This window comes from Platalea leucorodia (assembly GCF_965183815.1).
Source record: "Platalea leucorodia genome assembly, chromosome: 3".
In the NCBI taxonomy this organism is placed as follows: domain Eukaryota; kingdom Metazoa; phylum Chordata; class Aves; order Pelecaniformes; family Threskiornithidae; genus Platalea; species Platalea leucorodia.
Window position 1 is genome coordinate 47,057,996 of NC_138825.1, and position 16,573 is coordinate 47,074,568.

The window sequence follows — 16,573 nt, forward strand, 5'->3', positions numbered from 1 at the left end:
GTGTATGTATCATTAAAACAGCTTTAATTAAAACAGCACAAGAGTATCTTTACCAAGACAATATCTTACTCAAATATCAGAGTGCCTCCAAGAATAGCAAACAAAGCGTCAAAAATCAAGTGCAATTTCTACCTGCAGTACTGCAGAAAAGCAGCTTTCAGTAATTTAGTCTTATCTTCTTGAGATGTAATTTCTAGCCTACTGGTTGCATCAAACGCAGGACTCTGAAAATGCAAAGTAAAAACTTAGCTGAAAGACAAATATCAATCTTCATTAGAAAAACTGTTTTCATTTCATAAGTAGCAACAACATAGATTTAAAATAAAAATGCCACCTGGAAGCAGTTGTGTTTATTAAGCCAAACATAAGCCCATAAGATACATTACAATGAAAGTCACAGTGGTTTGACCTCAAGCCTTTTAATAAAATTCACTCAAACTGCAAAGGAACTTATGCCATCTTGTTTCACCAGTCAAACTTTTTATGGTAATTTAAAATATTTTAACATTCAAAACCAGTGTTTTTGACAGAATTTAAAAGGTATTCATGAGTACTATCACCCACAAAAACAATATAAGTGCAGACAAATCTAACTAGAGATTAGTTCAGTAAGAAAAATATAGTTCCATCTGAGCAATCACCACAAAGGTCTTCCACTAAAATATTAGTTAATAATGACTGATTCAAAAGGTGATTTAATTAGGATTGAAACTCACTATTACCCCATTCTCTAATTTGTATTGTAACAACTTTTCTATTCTTCCCTCCCACTCCAGGGACATCTCCAGGGTACATACATTTTAAACAAAACATGTTTGATGTAAATATGAGCTTAATAAATGCACATTGCACAAAACATCAAGAAAAATACTTTAACATTTTTATAAGACTATATTAACAAAAACGTATAACAGAGCAGAAACAATATTCAGCCACTATATAGCCCTTCTCAGCTTAGCCTCCAAGCTTTTCACAGCACGATAAGAAAAAAAAAAAAAGTGTCTCTTATATGCACAAAAGAACAGACACAAAAGACTGAAGAAACCATCCTGATCAAAAAGAGAGATGAGTCTCTGCAGTAGTGTTATATCAGGCCTAGTGATATATAGTAATACATCTATGTGGAAAAAAAAAAATTCATAGAAATCTTGACTTCAAAAAAAAGGAAAACAAAAACGTTACCCAAATTGGCAGATGTTGTAAAATTTCTTGGGTTTTGAAAACTGCCTTCATTACAAGTGTTTGAGTCTCTATTTAAAACAACCTTTAAAACTTAAGCAAGCTAGGATTTCCACAGTGAAAATTCAAAACTGTCAGAAAAACATTTTATTTCTACCCTCAGTTTTCAACCAGCCAAGCAAACAACCATTACCTCACTTCTTGGTCCAGCAACAGAAGAGGACAGGGAATCTTCAAGGTCTTCAGGAAGCACAGAAATGTTTTCCCTGGACAAAATGGTGATAAGTCCACTTTTTTTGGTAAAGAAGATAGGGAGGCTAGTACAGGAACCTGCTCCTAAAATGCAATCTCCTAAGATGAGGGGAGAGGAAAAAAAAAAAAATAAAAAGCACATAAATGCCACTTTAATTTAAGAACAAAATGTAACAGTTTCATAGACAATTATTAAATTTTGTTATGAACCAACCAACAGTAACTGACAACTGCACATGACAAACAGAAGTTGTGGATACTATTTGCTACTCAAGATGCAGATTTCCAGATACTGCAAGTTTAAAAAAAAAAAAAAATCAAAGAAAAAAAAAATCAAGATTCAGGTGGTTCAAATTCTACCTAAGGACCGATGTGCACATCCTACTTGAAAACACCTCTGAAGGTCAAGGATGACATACTTAGAGATATCTGACATAGACACCTAGTATGAATTTTAGGCTGAGCCTTAACACAAAGTTAACTTCAAGAAAAAAAAAAATCCACCGTGAATGTTGGAAGAGAAAAAAAAAATGGGCCAAAAAATCCCACAAACAAAACCCCCACCCTTTCATAGACCAAGAGTGGGGATCTACTTCATTTTCATCTGAAACACTGTAAAGCAAGCAATAACAATACTGGATGTCACGTCAGCGCTTTCTCCATACACTCATGAGAAACTTGCAACTTGAAAGATTTAATAACGAGAAAAAGGAGAGTAAATATGATTCTGCTCTCCGAGAAGTCTAAATACTGTAAAAACATTCAATTAGAAAGTATCAATGAGATGTGATTATTGTTTTTTCCCTGCACGTTACCTTGTATGCCAAATATGATTTTCTCCTGTGGTAAAGAAATTCTTCCAGTTCCAGTGGAACAAGCAAACACTTCATCTTCCTTATAGAGGTAAGCAGCATGGCTAAAGTAATCTGGGACTACCAGACAGCACAACACTTCCTCTTCAGACTGAAAGGGTTACATATGAACAATATCACATACATAATTAAAACCTTAAACAAACATCTAACATTTTAAAAGCTGATCTGAATTGCCCGAATTTGTTTTAATTTTTAACAAGAAGATATGGATATAACTTATAACCTAAAAAAACAAACAAACCCACTTTTAATTTGCCCTAAAACTTAAGATCCTGGTTTTTTTTTCTTCCACGTATATTAAATTCTTGCTAATTTCACATGGAGACATAAGTAAACAGATCAATTATTCTACAATTTTCACACTCTCCTTCCATTTTAAGATTCAATTTTAAGATGCCCTTACAGGCAAGGGAGAGAGGGGAAGAGTGGAAGAAGTTTACCAAAAAAAGTTAATTCCCAAGTTTATGCTTCCAGAAGAGATAGCACAAACAAGGTACACTAAGGACAACCAACATGTCCTCTCCTCCCAGCAAGCCAGTTGTCTAGCAAGGACCAAAATACAGGTCTCTTAATTCCTTGTCCTGCTACAAGAGTCTCAACAGAATCAGAGACCTGTTCTAAATCGATTGCATGAGTATACCATACAATTACTCTGTAGAAACTTTCAGACAGGACAAAAATTAAAATAAATCAGTAACAATCAGATGTTTAGACTTCTATTTTTGAGGTTTTTTTTATCTTATACTTTAAAATGTAAAGCATAAACTTTACGTACAGTTACTATTAAACATTAAAAGATGCTAGTACATATTTTCCTCAGAATACTAGCAATGTGTACTTCTAAGAACAACCTTAAGACAGAGAACTTGATTTTCCTTTAGACAAAAATCCGATAGCTGATTTATGTACAGGAATATTCTGAAACACTGTGCCTTCTTAACTCAGTTTCAGAGCCTTCATTTGCATACCTGAAAAGATGGATTATACTGTGTGACCTCCACAACAACGTCATCAGACATCTGGTAGCCTTTGTCTTCTACTGTTATCAGAGTGTAATAGACAAGACATGGACGATCTCCAGGATGCCACGCTGCAGCAAGTATCACCAGTCCATCACTATTCAAAAACAGATATCACACCGTTGAGAGATGATTATTACATATTTTACCTGCTCAAACTCTACCAGTCACAAAACCAAATATTTAAGTACAAACACAAATAAATATTTTCCAATATTGTATTTTTTTTAGAAAGAAAGACTATACTATTTGTTCTTTCAAGCTGTTTTATTAACAGCATTCATATTGCAGTACAAAACTGAACCAAGGCAGTTGTGATTTTATGTAATTAAATTAAATACAAGAGATACTGAATTCTCTGCATTTGCTGGAACAAGTTACAATTGCTTACTTGCTGTCTTCGTAATATCAAGACAAAAAAAATACCTGTCCTGGTTTCAGCTGGGGTAGAGTTAATTTTCTTCCTAGTAGCTGGTATAGTGCTGTGTTTTGGATTTAGTATGAAAATAATGTTGATAGCACACTGATGTTTTAGTCGTTGCTAAGGAGTGCTCACACTAAGTCAAGGACTTTTCAGCTTCCCATGCTCTGCCAGCGAGGAGGTGCACAAGAAGCTGGGAGGGAGCACAGCCGGGACAGCTGACCCAGACTGGCCACAGGGCTGTTCCATACCGTATGGCGTCATGCCCGGTATATAAACCGGGGGGAGTTGGCCAGGGGGAAGCAATGCTGCTCAGGGACGGGCTGGGCATCGGTCAGCAGGTGGTGAGCAATTGCATTGTGCATCACTTGTTTTGTATATTCTATCATTATCGTTATTATTTTCTCTTCCTCTGCTGTCCTATTAAACTGTCTTTATCTCAACCCACAGGTTTTACTTTTTTCCCCAATTCTCTCCCCGACTCCACTGGGGGCAGGAGGGTGAGCGAGCGGCTGTGTGGTGCTTGGTTGCCAACTGGGGTTAAACCACAACAATACCCAAACCTGATAAAATGACACTAAAAAAAGTGAAAGAAATTATTCTTAGGTAACAAATTTGTAACGCCAAAAAGATAATGACAGCATAAAGTATAGGATAATGTAGTTATCTAATATGATATGCTTATTTTATCAACAGTGGCACTCAAGTAAAATTTAATTGCCGTTACTTAGATAAAGTTCTTGCAAGAAAACAGAACGCATTTATCTCATTAATGTAAGTCTTACCAGATGCAAGTGTACTTTCTTACCGATTCTGTTGCAAATCCATGTATTGTATATTTACTCCTCCTTTAATATCTTCATAGTTACTTTCAGAACCCTAAAAAACAATACATCTGACTTATAACTATATTTAAATAGGCTATTAATTAAACAAACCCTTTCCAGGTGAGCTGGCTCTTACCCAGATTGCATCTGTAATATGTTCTTTCAGGATCCTGTTGATATCCCAGCTGAGAATATAACGTTCTGATGAATCATCAATCTCCCACTTGTTTAGAGTTGAACTTGTTAGCATATAAAAGCTTGATCTCTCTTCATCCCAAAGAACACTAGAAATCTGCATTTAAAAAAGAAAAAGCTAAAAAGGTTAAAGCACAGCCTTAATATTTGGATACAACAATCTACACCGCTCTCAGTCCACAAAAAAATCACTTCCTTGGGCAACCTACACAAGTCACATTACAAGATGAGAGTATTATGATAATTTCCAAGAGAAGTCTTATTTTATAGATTTAAGAACATCTATAGTAAGCATGTTTCTCATACTTTCTTCCAACTTCTGTGGAGTTCATTGACAAAGCTGAACCCAATCACCAACACTTGGCAACCCTAAATCAGAAAAGTAAAGTTACAGTTACTGTTTCTTCAAGTAGTAATGAGGTTATTACTAGAAAGAGGCAAGACTTTGAATCATTGTGTATTCCCCAGGAAGTATTACTACTATAAAGTCTCCTTTTATTCAGATCTAAAGAGCAAGTCAGCGTTCTCCTTTACAAAGCATACCATTAGTTGGTTTCTGTCTTTCTTTCAAATTTCAAAGAAATATAAGTAACAAACTAGTTCAGTCTTGTCTCTTTCTTTAGTCATCATTCATCCTTACACAGTCTTTTCTTTTTTCTTTCTTAAACACTGATGCTAGAAATTACAGAGAGAAATTAAAGCAGATTGCTATATGAATGTTTTTCAAGCTTACCACAGCATCATGTCCAGGAGACAATATACCCAGAAGAGAAGAAACCTTTCTACCAATTCCAGAAAACATGCCCTGACCCTGTGGCAGGGCATGCTGATGAATCTTGCCAGAACTATCTGGTATCAATCGAACTAGCTGGCCTCTGGAAGACGATAAAATAAAGCTTCCTCCCTAATGAAAAGAAAAATACATATTAAATATATATAAATATATATTTAAAAAAATAAAAATCACATTCCTGAAACAATTCTATTGTCAGATAAAATTCGTTATGTCAGCTCATAAGGGTAAACACTAAACAAGAACAAGACACAAGGCATCCATAGTACTTGAGAGCTAACAAAGAAACTAGAAAAAAGAAAATATTTATCACATAAAAAGACTGTTTAAACAAATTTTCCACATTATTCTCTATGCTTGAATCAGTGCAGCGTACAGCTCACAGTATACTTTTTCTTTAATTTTAAACCAAATTTTGGAAACCATGAGAAGAAAATATATTTAATCAATCTCTACAGGCATTACTGGGGTAGGTAATTAAAAAATTAATAACGCATTAGTGAATGTATAACTGAGAAAAGGTATCACAATGCTAGTGTCAGACCAGGAAAGAAAACAATACAAAGAAAGAAGTTGTTTTCTGTTGGGTTTTTTTTGGAGGGTTTTGCTGTTGTTGTTTTTTATTTTTGTTTTTTGTTTGTTTGTTTGTTTTTAAGAAATAATAAATATTAGCACTAAGTCAAACATCTGACTGGTACTTAGCACTGGCAGAAACTCATTTTGTTATCATTGCAGGACATTTTTATCATGAAACCCCATTTCAGTTTAACAACAGAACTAAAATCTCATGTAATCCTAATAATGAAAAATAGTGTTACCTTTGCACTAAGAAAATGTGAAAAGTCTTGCTCATTATGCAAAATATGCACTCCATTGTAGGTGTTTAAATACCTCGTTCAGGAAGCCGAGACTTCTGTTAGTGCATCTCTTGCCTGTCCTAATGGCTGCATCTACATGAGCACTTTAATTACTATCGAGTCTGTTTCTGAAGTGACCTTCTGCGAGTCCCCACATACTACCTGCTGGACCACATCCCATCCCAGAGCAGCCTGACTGTACCAGCTGCACACCCTCTGAATGAAACCAAACTGAAAGATGGGCTCTGACCACTGCCAGATGTTCATTTCATGCCGCTGGGCTGGAACTAGTTTAAAATAACCACCCCCTCCCCGCAAATGACCAGTGTAGACAGTGGCATCGCCTCAGCACTAACTTTTTTACTTTATAGGTTCTCAACTACTGCCTTTCACTACTCGCTAACATAGACATAGCCTTCATGCCCCCTACCAACAAGACATTAAAAAAAAAAGTTGCCTTCAATTCAAAACTGATCAAAGTTTGTATGTTACAGGGAATGGACAAAGCCTGTTAGATGTGCAACAATTTTCAAAAAAAATGAACGCTAAGGGCCTGGAGGTTGCTGAAAGAATGAACTGGTTACCTGTACAGGAAACATTCACAAAACAAAAATAATAAAAAAAAAACCCCATAACAAAACCAAAACCACCAAGCACCATTTTCATCATCATATTATTTAAAAATTTTGCTAAAGGTTACATCTGCCCAGTGACAGGATGACTAATTCAGTACAGTTGTCATGTACGTAATAATGCAGCTTTAGAACATTGATTAGTAAAAGGGTTCTGCTCCAAAAAAAAAAAAAAAAAAAAAAACAAAAACAAAACTGTTCCTCTAGCTCTGAATTCACATTGATGTCAGCGTTTCAACTACAGGTGTGATAAGACCTTGCTTTCCTCATCTTGATATCTGAAACTTGGGCACAATTCAACTCTAATAGGGTAGATACACATTAGTGTTTCTTAACATCTTGAAACTCTTAAGAAATTCATCATTAAGATCACCGTCTTCTGATTAGGTTTACAACTGTTTATGACATGCGGATACCCTAAAATAATATTTATAATACAGGATATGAACAGTAGATGTTGAAAAGGTCATGAGATAAAATGTAAATTAATTGATAATAACTAGTTTTGAAGAAAACACATATTGTAACACACTGAATTTTTGGATGTATTTCATTTTGAGAGTTTTCCTCATTTAGGCACATCAACAGCAGAAAACAGAATTTCTGAGAACAATTCTTAATATACTTGCTCATTACTTTCATACAGAAATCTCTCAAATTCAGTCACTAGTGAGCTGCTATACAAGACGTTGAGTGTGTGGTCTGTGGATTCAGATGAACTAGTTCTCTGTTTTTGTGATAGCAGGGTTTTTACCACTGGAAGTAATCACAGTAGTAATACTGATACTCCTCATAGACTGAGGTATCAAACCAGGCCTGTTAACCTTCTGTTTGAATCCTGCATGCTTTCCCAACTTTAACATTATTATTGATGACTACCAGTCATCTCTGCTACTTAAGATCATCACACTCATCAACAATTTCCGAAATTACTCTTCAGAATGTTTGATAGTTTGCTTTGCAACATTTATTGGAGATTGAGGACTGATAATGTGGAGCATGCTTTTTAATTTTTAAATTAGGAATTAAAGCAGTATTTTAATATAAATAATACTGTACTGTACCTTTACTGCTGTTAGGAAACTGCACAGAGAGCCTCCAAAGTCTGTAAAAGTCTCCGTATAGGAACCTTCATGAGCAAGACTGGGCCAGTAGCGCACAGAACCTTCGCTGGTAGCTACCATTATTGCCAGAGACTTGAAGTGAGAAAATAATTAACAGAACATGCAAGACAATAATAATCAGACTGCAGCTTCAACTAAAACATATTATTTTACACATCAAGATTGTGTGTGACAAACATACAAAAAAGTAGTAAATACATATGGATGCACACTGACAAACCTAGAACTAAACTGCAAAATTATTCTGTAGCATAACTTAGTATGTGCAGGGAATGTTATACTCGCTTATTTTGCTAACAATGATATTTTCTACTGGTTCTTGCTTCTGATAATTCAGGGTCTGCTACTGAAATGCAAACAAAACTTACGGTTGCAAGACAGAAAAGAGCCTGTGGAAAATTCTAGATGGCAAGAGTTATAAGCTACTATGGAAGACTTAAAATGCAGACTATAATTTAACAAAGAAACTGCTCTAGTTTCACATTAAGAGAAATATCAAATCACACAGTGGCTCTTCTTCTTCATAAAGACACAAGCCCACAGTGTGCCTGCCTTAGGGCTTCTGACTCAGGAAATCACTCAGATACCAAATTCAAAGCATGAAGCAAGAGACTCTGTTCAAGTAGAGATTTAGACAGAAAGCACTGTACCTAATCTACTCGTTGTTGAAAAAAGGTCATAGAACAATAGAAGAACTGTAGCTGAGAGCTGTTATTGAGCTCCTTGGAGTTTTTTAACTGATTTTTGACTAGACACAGATCTTCACAAAGGAAAGCAGTTGGCTAATGAACGTCCTAACAATTAAAAAAACACCACAGAATACACTGTCCTTTGTGATTCCTGCCCATTACTTAGGAATTTCCATTTTAGTGAAATTTATTTTCTACACTAATATTTCTACTTCACTCTATAAAATCATAGTATCCATGCGTAGCTCACAAGCTGAAGAAAGAGGAAATAATAATAAAAAAATCTTGGTTTAGTCGTATTACTCCCTCTTAAACTTCTTTGGGTATGACTAAATCATAGACCATTTAAAATTTTATGAGCTAATCACAAGATATTAAGATTGCTTTTCATCATCTGGAAGTGTAACACGACAACAAGTCAAAAGAAAATGTCCTATTACATATTCTGTGCTGCTTCTTCCCTCAAAGACAACCGCTTATCCAGTTTTATTAGAGCACCACATATGTTAACCGAAAACTACACCCAAGCTGAAAATGAGACCTTCTTTTCTTCATGAATGATATTAACAGACAAATTAACATACTTTCAGAAAACTTAACTGATCTTCAAACCTCACCCTCTAGCACAGTATATTACGAAAGGAAAGTAATCAGTCAAGACAGCTTGAATCATCTGTCCTCTCAGTGCCAGCTTTCTTATAAAGACCAGCCAAGGGAAGGTGCTGGTGTTTGCTTCTCATCCATGTGGACTCAGGATTAAACCACTGCTGAACAACTTTTTCAGCCAGCATGCACTTAAATGGCACTTGTTTAGACTGAATATTTGATTGCCCTGGTGTTTGTAAACACAATACTTCTTGGTTTACCGTATTTTTGTTTGTTATGAAAGCACATCAAGTAATCCTTAGGAAAACTATTATTTAATCTGATCCTATAACATGTAAGTGGTGTAATTTGAAAAGACTAGCAGAATTTTATTTCAAACATATTTATTGCAAACTATCAATCGTGACCTTTTAAATAGATAGTACCACACCAAATGAAGTTTTCAAATAAGTAATCGATAAAATATGATACATTCAGAGTTACTCTGAAAGTATTTTTAAACACTAAAATTTAAAAGTTTATCACCTGCAGAGAAGGTGCTTCACCCGAGGAACTGAGACAAGATATAGCTGCTAAACTAGAACTCCACTGGAAGTCACTGGGTGGCAGCTGCAGTTCCTTGCACAGAGATAACTGTAAGAAAGAAAGAGATGCCATAAAAAATATGAGACTGGAAGAACTTATTCCTCTGCCAGAAAGTCTTTAGACTTTTTGACCTGCTAAAAATTAATTTTCAAGTAGCACAGACACTGCGTAAGGGAACCAAAAGAATGTCACAAGATATTTTCAGCAAGGTTGTCACAACCAGCAAACAGCTAAAAAACACTTACCTGTACATTTTCAAACATCGCTTTTTCTTTTAATTATTTCTGAGTGTTTCTCACAAAACTTCAATATTGAATTATTTTTTTCAGAGGTGCAATTATTTGACCATTTCTTAATACAACATGCTAACAAGGCAACAAAGCAAAATTAAACTAGAAGTGCTTGAGAAAGCCCACTAGGTACTAACAGAGTGGAGAGGGGACACACTCCTCTCTCCCCTCCCCCCCTAAAGTTAAACAACCAGAAAAATTTTAATCCCTTGAAAAATCTCTACAAGTACCAGAATGTGTATACCTGACACTCCACTGTAAGTGCAGGATCTGTATAATTAACATATGTTGCACTAATTGAAAGATACTGATTTTGTAACTACAGGTTTCCTCTGACTACATTTACTATGGCACTGAAAAAACCAGTGCCCAGAGGGGGAAAAAAAAAAAAAAATTCTTGACATAAGAAATCTAGATGAAACATTATATTCGGCAGAGCTGAAACTAACCCTTTTTTTTTTTTTTTTTTGACAAGTTGAAAATCAGTCTCGGAATAATCTAAACCAATCTGTAACATATCAACTGTTTTTTAACTATTAAAATAAGCCTTATCAAGACTATCTAACATAAGAGACACACCTATTAAAATGCAAAGAATTAACCCTAGTGTTAAAGTGACAATTAAAAATGAAGAGAGGAATATAAAAATGTTAAGCTCCCTCAAAAGCTTGAGTTTCAGTTACCGTTGTTAGTATGACTTCATACCAACCCTGCTGCTTTTGGGGGAAACCAGACAAACTCCAATTTGTTAAGAAACTCTTGCTTTAAAAAACCACAGCTGAATAACTTGTTCAACTAGCATAAAATACAGAAGTTTTTCCATCTTGATCTTTCAGTTACCTTAGCTACTGGAGATTGACCAATCTTCCAAATAATCAGCCTCTCTTTATGGACTAGCCAGGCCCATCCACTTTCATCAACTTGAACGCTCAGCTGGTCATCAGCTACATAAAAAGTAATTTTTTTTAAAGCATTAAGATTTTTAAAGCACTGCAGAGAAACCTTAAGACCAATAAACTTTAATTCTCATATGAAAATAAGCAATATATTTTCTATTAAATTAAATTCCATGTTAGAATTTCCATGTACTTGATTAAGATACCAAATTACTACATATAGTTTAAAAATCCATTTGACAAACGCTCAACTTTTGAGAGTGAAAAGCGAGACAATCCTAGAAGCTATTTCCATCAATTTACGGCAGATTATAATAGCTTTGTAAATTGCTCAGCAATTTTTAAGATACGCATTTTTGGTTCCTCCTACATCTATTATAAAAAGAAAAATTATCCACAGGGAAAGCTGCTTAGGAGACGAATTTCTTGAACTCAGAGAAAGGTTTGTAACACTGGGGCTTTTAGAAGTGATAGCAAATGTGGATTAAAAATAAATAATAAAAAAATTAGAGTACCTACTCTAGGACACAACAGAATCAAAACAAGTGAAAAAGGTAAGAAAGAACCAATAAGCAAAAGTTACTAAAAAAATACTATTGGCTTTCTTTATAACCTTGGATTTTACAATACATTTGTTAAGACAGCACCTGAAGGATATTGACATGCACCCATACCCACATGGGTGTTACTACAATTATAGTTACATAGTTAACCAAGTTGGATTCAAACCAAGGCACAAACATTTCAGTTTCCACTGTGAAGTCAGCATTTAAATGGCATCAACAACATGTTAACATTTCTCTCGCCTGTCAATTTTCATGAGAAAAATAACAGATAAAATCAGTTCTTACCATCAGCCTTCTTCAGGGCTTCCATAACCTTAACAGGCAGAGAGGATCCAAAAGCCTTAACGTCATAGTTAATAGTCTCACTTGCTGAGGGATGCTGGATAACTCTGGTAGGTGTTGCTCTTAAACCAAACAAAAAGTTATAGTTAGTTTTTTATTGTTTCTTCATCAGTGTCAACAGACATTTACTTCACTAGTATCTGTTTAGAAATAGATGTGATGAAATGGGTTTAGGTAAAATAAACATGCTCCCTCTGGGAGCACCATCTAAAGCAGTAATTTGGTGGCCTCCTTAGAAGTTGTTAGCTGTCATCAAATTCCTTTATTTTTTTCAAGAAGTGATTTTGAATATGCATTCCTCCACCAGCAACAGAATCACTGTTTAACTTCTCTACGTTCTGGTTATCTATAGAACAAAGCTATCCACGATGCCAGGAGAAGCTTAAGAGAAGTTCGTCCCTGACTGCAGGGCCTATTTCCATCCCCAGTTCTAACACTGCTGGGCAGTACGCGCTGTGCAACACTTCGAACACCCATGGCAGCCTGGATCAGCTAGCACTTCTGCTGCCCGTGTTTTACTCTGGAGACCGCGGTTCCTATCTGTTTCAGTCATTATTTGTTTCACAATATAATTTATAAAAGCTGCTTTGCATCTTCCCCCACCTCTGGAAGAGCACAGGCCTGTCTTGTCTTTTGAACACGACTAAGTGGGTGAGTTTCTCTGCTTTTAGAAGATACTGCCCTTTTTTATTTCTCCTCACAAGTAAAGCGATGTCACAGACCTTCCCAGTGTGAAATGCCAAAAGATGATGATACACAGCTAGAAGACAAGCCTGACACCCGGTTTGGAAAAATACTGTATTAAACAGAGCTGAAGTAAAAGTTCCCCCAAACTGAAAATGGGCAACCTTGTTTATCTCAACAACAAATAGCTGCCCCTGAGAAAAGAGATTCTGAACCCCTGAAATTGATCTGGGGCTCATGTTAAATCTCAGTTCTGATTCATATGGGAGAAGAAGGGAAGCTGGGGGGGGGGGGGGGGGAATGCCTAAACTTTGACTATTTTATCTTCTTTTTAAATACAGAGGTTCTTATTATTTTCATATTTTTCCTGTATCAGGGATACATCTGATGAACCCTGAAATTCAAATGCTAATAAGAGATATTTATAATGCTGAACACATGGTATTGTACATTTATAGTTTTAATGTACAATACCACTTTTAAAGAACCTTAAAACTGTTCAACTATGAAATGTTTCAGTCAGAATTTGTTATCATGAGAACAGACTATATAGTAGGAGTATATATGTAAGGTATTTGATATATCAAATATCCTACAAAGAGTCTGAGAGCACCTGAGAAACCACAGAGTAATAAAGTCTTACTACTCCTGTAGGGAAGTAAATGAGCAAAATGAGTAAACATAGATTAGTAACTCCCATAGATTTTTTTCTTTTTTTCCTTTTCATACAGAAAAGTCATGCCTCACCGTTCTATCAGAATTTTCTGAAAAAAGGTCAGTGAATACAATCCAGACAATATTAAGTACTTAAATTTCCCAAAAATCTTTCAAAAAGATCCCTTATCAAAGATTCCTAAAGAAATTAAGCCAGGAGATATGAGGGAAAGTCTTACTGTAGACCAAACTCAGTATAAAAGAAAGCAATAAGCAAAAATAATACAGAGGAAAGAAAGGCTAATGTATACACTGCAGGAAAGTTTCCATTGTGTACATCTGTACTGGTATCTAAAATTTTCAGCACAGTTGTAACAGAAACCAACTACCAGAGTAACAGTGTCTTGACAGTACAACATTATTTAGGACAGTCAAATAGCAAACAGAGTATCTGAGTTAGTAAATACAGAATAAAAAGTGAAACAGGAAACATCATGACAACTCCACATACAGCTTCTTGAGTACTAGGACAACCTAGCATACACACACCTCAAAAAGATATTGTAGAAGAACTACTGAAAAGAGATTTAAGGATGATCAGAGGTACACCATATCTTACAGTACATCCCAGCAGAACACCAAATGTTAACACTGCACTCGTGAAACAGCAATGTTGTAACCTACGCTGGCTTGAGCACGTAAAACTGAGGCAGGGTTTGCAAAGAGAGGTGAAATATGTTGTTAAACCTTCTTTTATAGACAGCTGAAAGCGAGAGCTTTCAGGCAGAGCCCTCTCATTAGGCTCACTTAGAAGTATGCCTTAATACATTTACACAGGACCAATACAATCTAATTGCTGACTAGTACACAAGACCAAATGACACTTCTCCCCCTCCTCTTACTCCGTAAGGGCGAATGATTTTATCTAACTAAAAGCCTCGGTGCCTGCATCTGGGTTTTGGTTGCGCTCGTAAGACTCAAGCAGGAGATTCAGATGGCAAGCGCTTGAGCACTTGGCTCTTTTTTCTTTTTAATTATGATACTTTTTTGCTATTTTTTTTAATCCCTCGCCTAGCTTCCTGTTAGCGCTCTCAGCGATTCCTGCTCCTTCAGCAACGGAAGGGCGAGCTGCTGGGGTCGCCCGGAGCAGCGACCCGCCCGTGCCGGGCAGGCTCCTTCCCCGGGGGCAACGCGCAGGCCGCCCCCGGACGGGGAGCGGGCGACAGCAACGGCGCCCGCCCTGCCCCGCGCCCCGGGTCGCGGTGGCGGGGGTGGCCCCAGAGACCCGGCGGAGGAGCCGGGGCTGCCGCGGCACCCGGCGGCGGAGGGCTGGGGGTCACCCCGGGAGCGGGAAAGGAACAGAGAGGGGCCGGAGGCGGGCGGGAGCCCAGGGAGCCCCGGCCCCGCCCCTCCCGCGAGGCGGGGCCGGGGCCGAGGCAACGGCCCGGCGGGAAAAGGCGGCGGGCGCCCCCTCGCCCCTGCCCGGGGCCCGGCCGGGGGGGGGGCGGGACTCACCGGGCGGAGAGGGAGCCGCTCCTCCGCGCCACCGGGGAGAACAGCACCGGGGAGCCGGCTGCCGCCACGACGGTCAGGTTCTTCCTGCCGCCCGGCCGGGAGAGAGGGCTGGGGGCGGCGCTGCCGAGGTTCCTGCGGGCCGACCCGCCGGGGGTCCGCGGGGAGGCGGGGGCCGAAGGGAACATGGCCGGGCAGCGAGGAGCGGTGCCGGCCCGCGGCTCCCGCCGGGCGCCGGCTGACTGCGTCACACGGCCGACGGCGGGGCGGGGCGGGGCGGGGCGGGGGGAGCGCGGCGCAGCCCCTGCCGGGGAGCGGCGGCGGCCCCGCGGCCCGGCGCTCGCACCCGGCTCCCCGGTAGAAGCCCTCCGGGGTAGGCCGTGGTTGTTAGACTCGGGCGTTAGCGCAAAGCGTGCGCTTCCTACCCTGGCTGCGCCGGTGCTGCCGCCGCCCCCCGGGGGGGAGCAGGCCGAGGCCGCTGCGGGCCCGCTGGCACGCCGCCGCCCGGGGGTGGCTGTGTTACCGGGCCCCCCGCCGCGGCGCAGGGGCCTGAGCGGCCGCGCTTCTCCCCCGGCGGCGCCGGCAGCCGTCTGTGCCGGGCGGCCTCACGAAAACACGGGTCTGCCTGAGGGAGGCCGGGTGCGCTCGGCCCTTCGGGACGCTCCAGGGGGACTGGCAGGGCTGGACCTGGGAACCATTTTTCACTGAATTCATGCGGTTCTGGCGCTGACCAGCTCGAGCAGGGAAAGGTGGCTGGGTGTGCTCAGAAAACTGCTCCTGAAAGACCATTGCAAACCGTCGTTTGGCGCTTTTGGAAGGACGTGTTTTCTGCTAAACAGAGTTGCCTAATCTTTAAAATAGCCTGTGCTGTAACCTGTATTTGTCCCCAAATTTCTAATTAAAAAAAAAAAAAAAACCACCACACATAGAAAACATATTCCATGCAAACCTTGGTACGTTTCGCATCTATGGTAAATAACAATCGTGCACTACAACTGTTCAATGGTATAGAATTAGATTCTAGTCTTAAAGGAAAACTAAATTTTCTCATTGAAAGAAAATACTCAGCTGCATTGGTTTGCATGAAGAAGCTTTCAGAAGGTATGTATGTACCATCGGGGAAGAAGTTGAGTTGTATGTTATCAATGAAGCTAATTAGTGAAGATAAAATTAACTAAAAATAGGCTACTCAGACATTTCCCATCATTTTCCAAAAATATGTTCTTTGACTAAAAAGAGTTTTGGCTGTTAAGCTTTCTGCGTGGACTGTGGTCCAGTATGACTGAGCCTGAAATGCAGAGGAGATAAGCTTGAGATGCTTCATCTGGCAGTACTGAAGTACGAGGCACCTGTCTGTTTCAGTGCTTTGCATTTTAACTTCACTCCGTCTCCTTTTGCTTTGATTTTATGAAGCTAAATATGAACATTTAGCAGAGCTTCACTATACTGTTATAGTAATGTAGTATCCTTCTATATAGCCTTCTCCATGTAGTGATGCTAAATCATCATGTTACTGTTGTTTCATCAAGAAAAACAAACAAACCAAACCAAACCAGAAATTGCACACTCAAGCAA

The 16,573-nt window shown here is 38.7% G+C and overlaps 1 protein-coding gene across 7 annotated transcripts in view; it reads right to left on the reverse strand.

Annotated features, from left to right (window-relative positions):
* The window catches only part of NUP133 (nucleoporin 133), a 41,165-nt gene extending 25,926 nt beyond the window's left edge, over nucleotides 1–15,239 (reverse strand). For all 7 annotated transcript variants that reach the window (XR_014227711.1, XR_014227712.1, XR_014227713.1 and 4 more), the window contains exons 1-12: nucleotides 15,002–15,239; nucleotides 12,092–12,210; nucleotides 11,185–11,288; nucleotides 9,995–10,102; nucleotides 8,115–8,246; nucleotides 5,502–5,672; nucleotides 4,710–4,865; nucleotides 4,555–4,625; nucleotides 3,275–3,422; nucleotides 2,247–2,394; nucleotides 1,373–1,530; nucleotides 133–224 (exon numbers count right to left, since the gene is read on the reverse strand). Coding sequence is in view for 4 of the 7 variants with exons in the window: in XM_082307198.1 (XP_082163324.1) it covers nucleotides 133–224; nucleotides 1,373–1,530; nucleotides 2,247–2,394; nucleotides 3,275–3,422; nucleotides 4,555–4,625; nucleotides 4,710–4,865; nucleotides 5,502–5,672; nucleotides 8,115–8,246; nucleotides 9,995–10,102; nucleotides 11,185–11,288; nucleotides 12,092–12,210; nucleotides 15,002–15,186 (1,592 nt within the window). In the remaining 3 variants the exon portion in view is untranslated. The remainder of the gene's footprint in view (nucleotides 1–132; nucleotides 225–1,372; nucleotides 1,531–2,246; nucleotides 2,395–3,274; nucleotides 3,423–4,554; nucleotides 4,626–4,709; nucleotides 4,866–5,501; nucleotides 5,673–8,114; nucleotides 8,247–9,994; nucleotides 10,103–11,184; nucleotides 11,289–12,091; nucleotides 12,211–15,001) is intronic.
* Nucleotides 15,240–16,573: the final 1,334 nt, after the last annotated feature.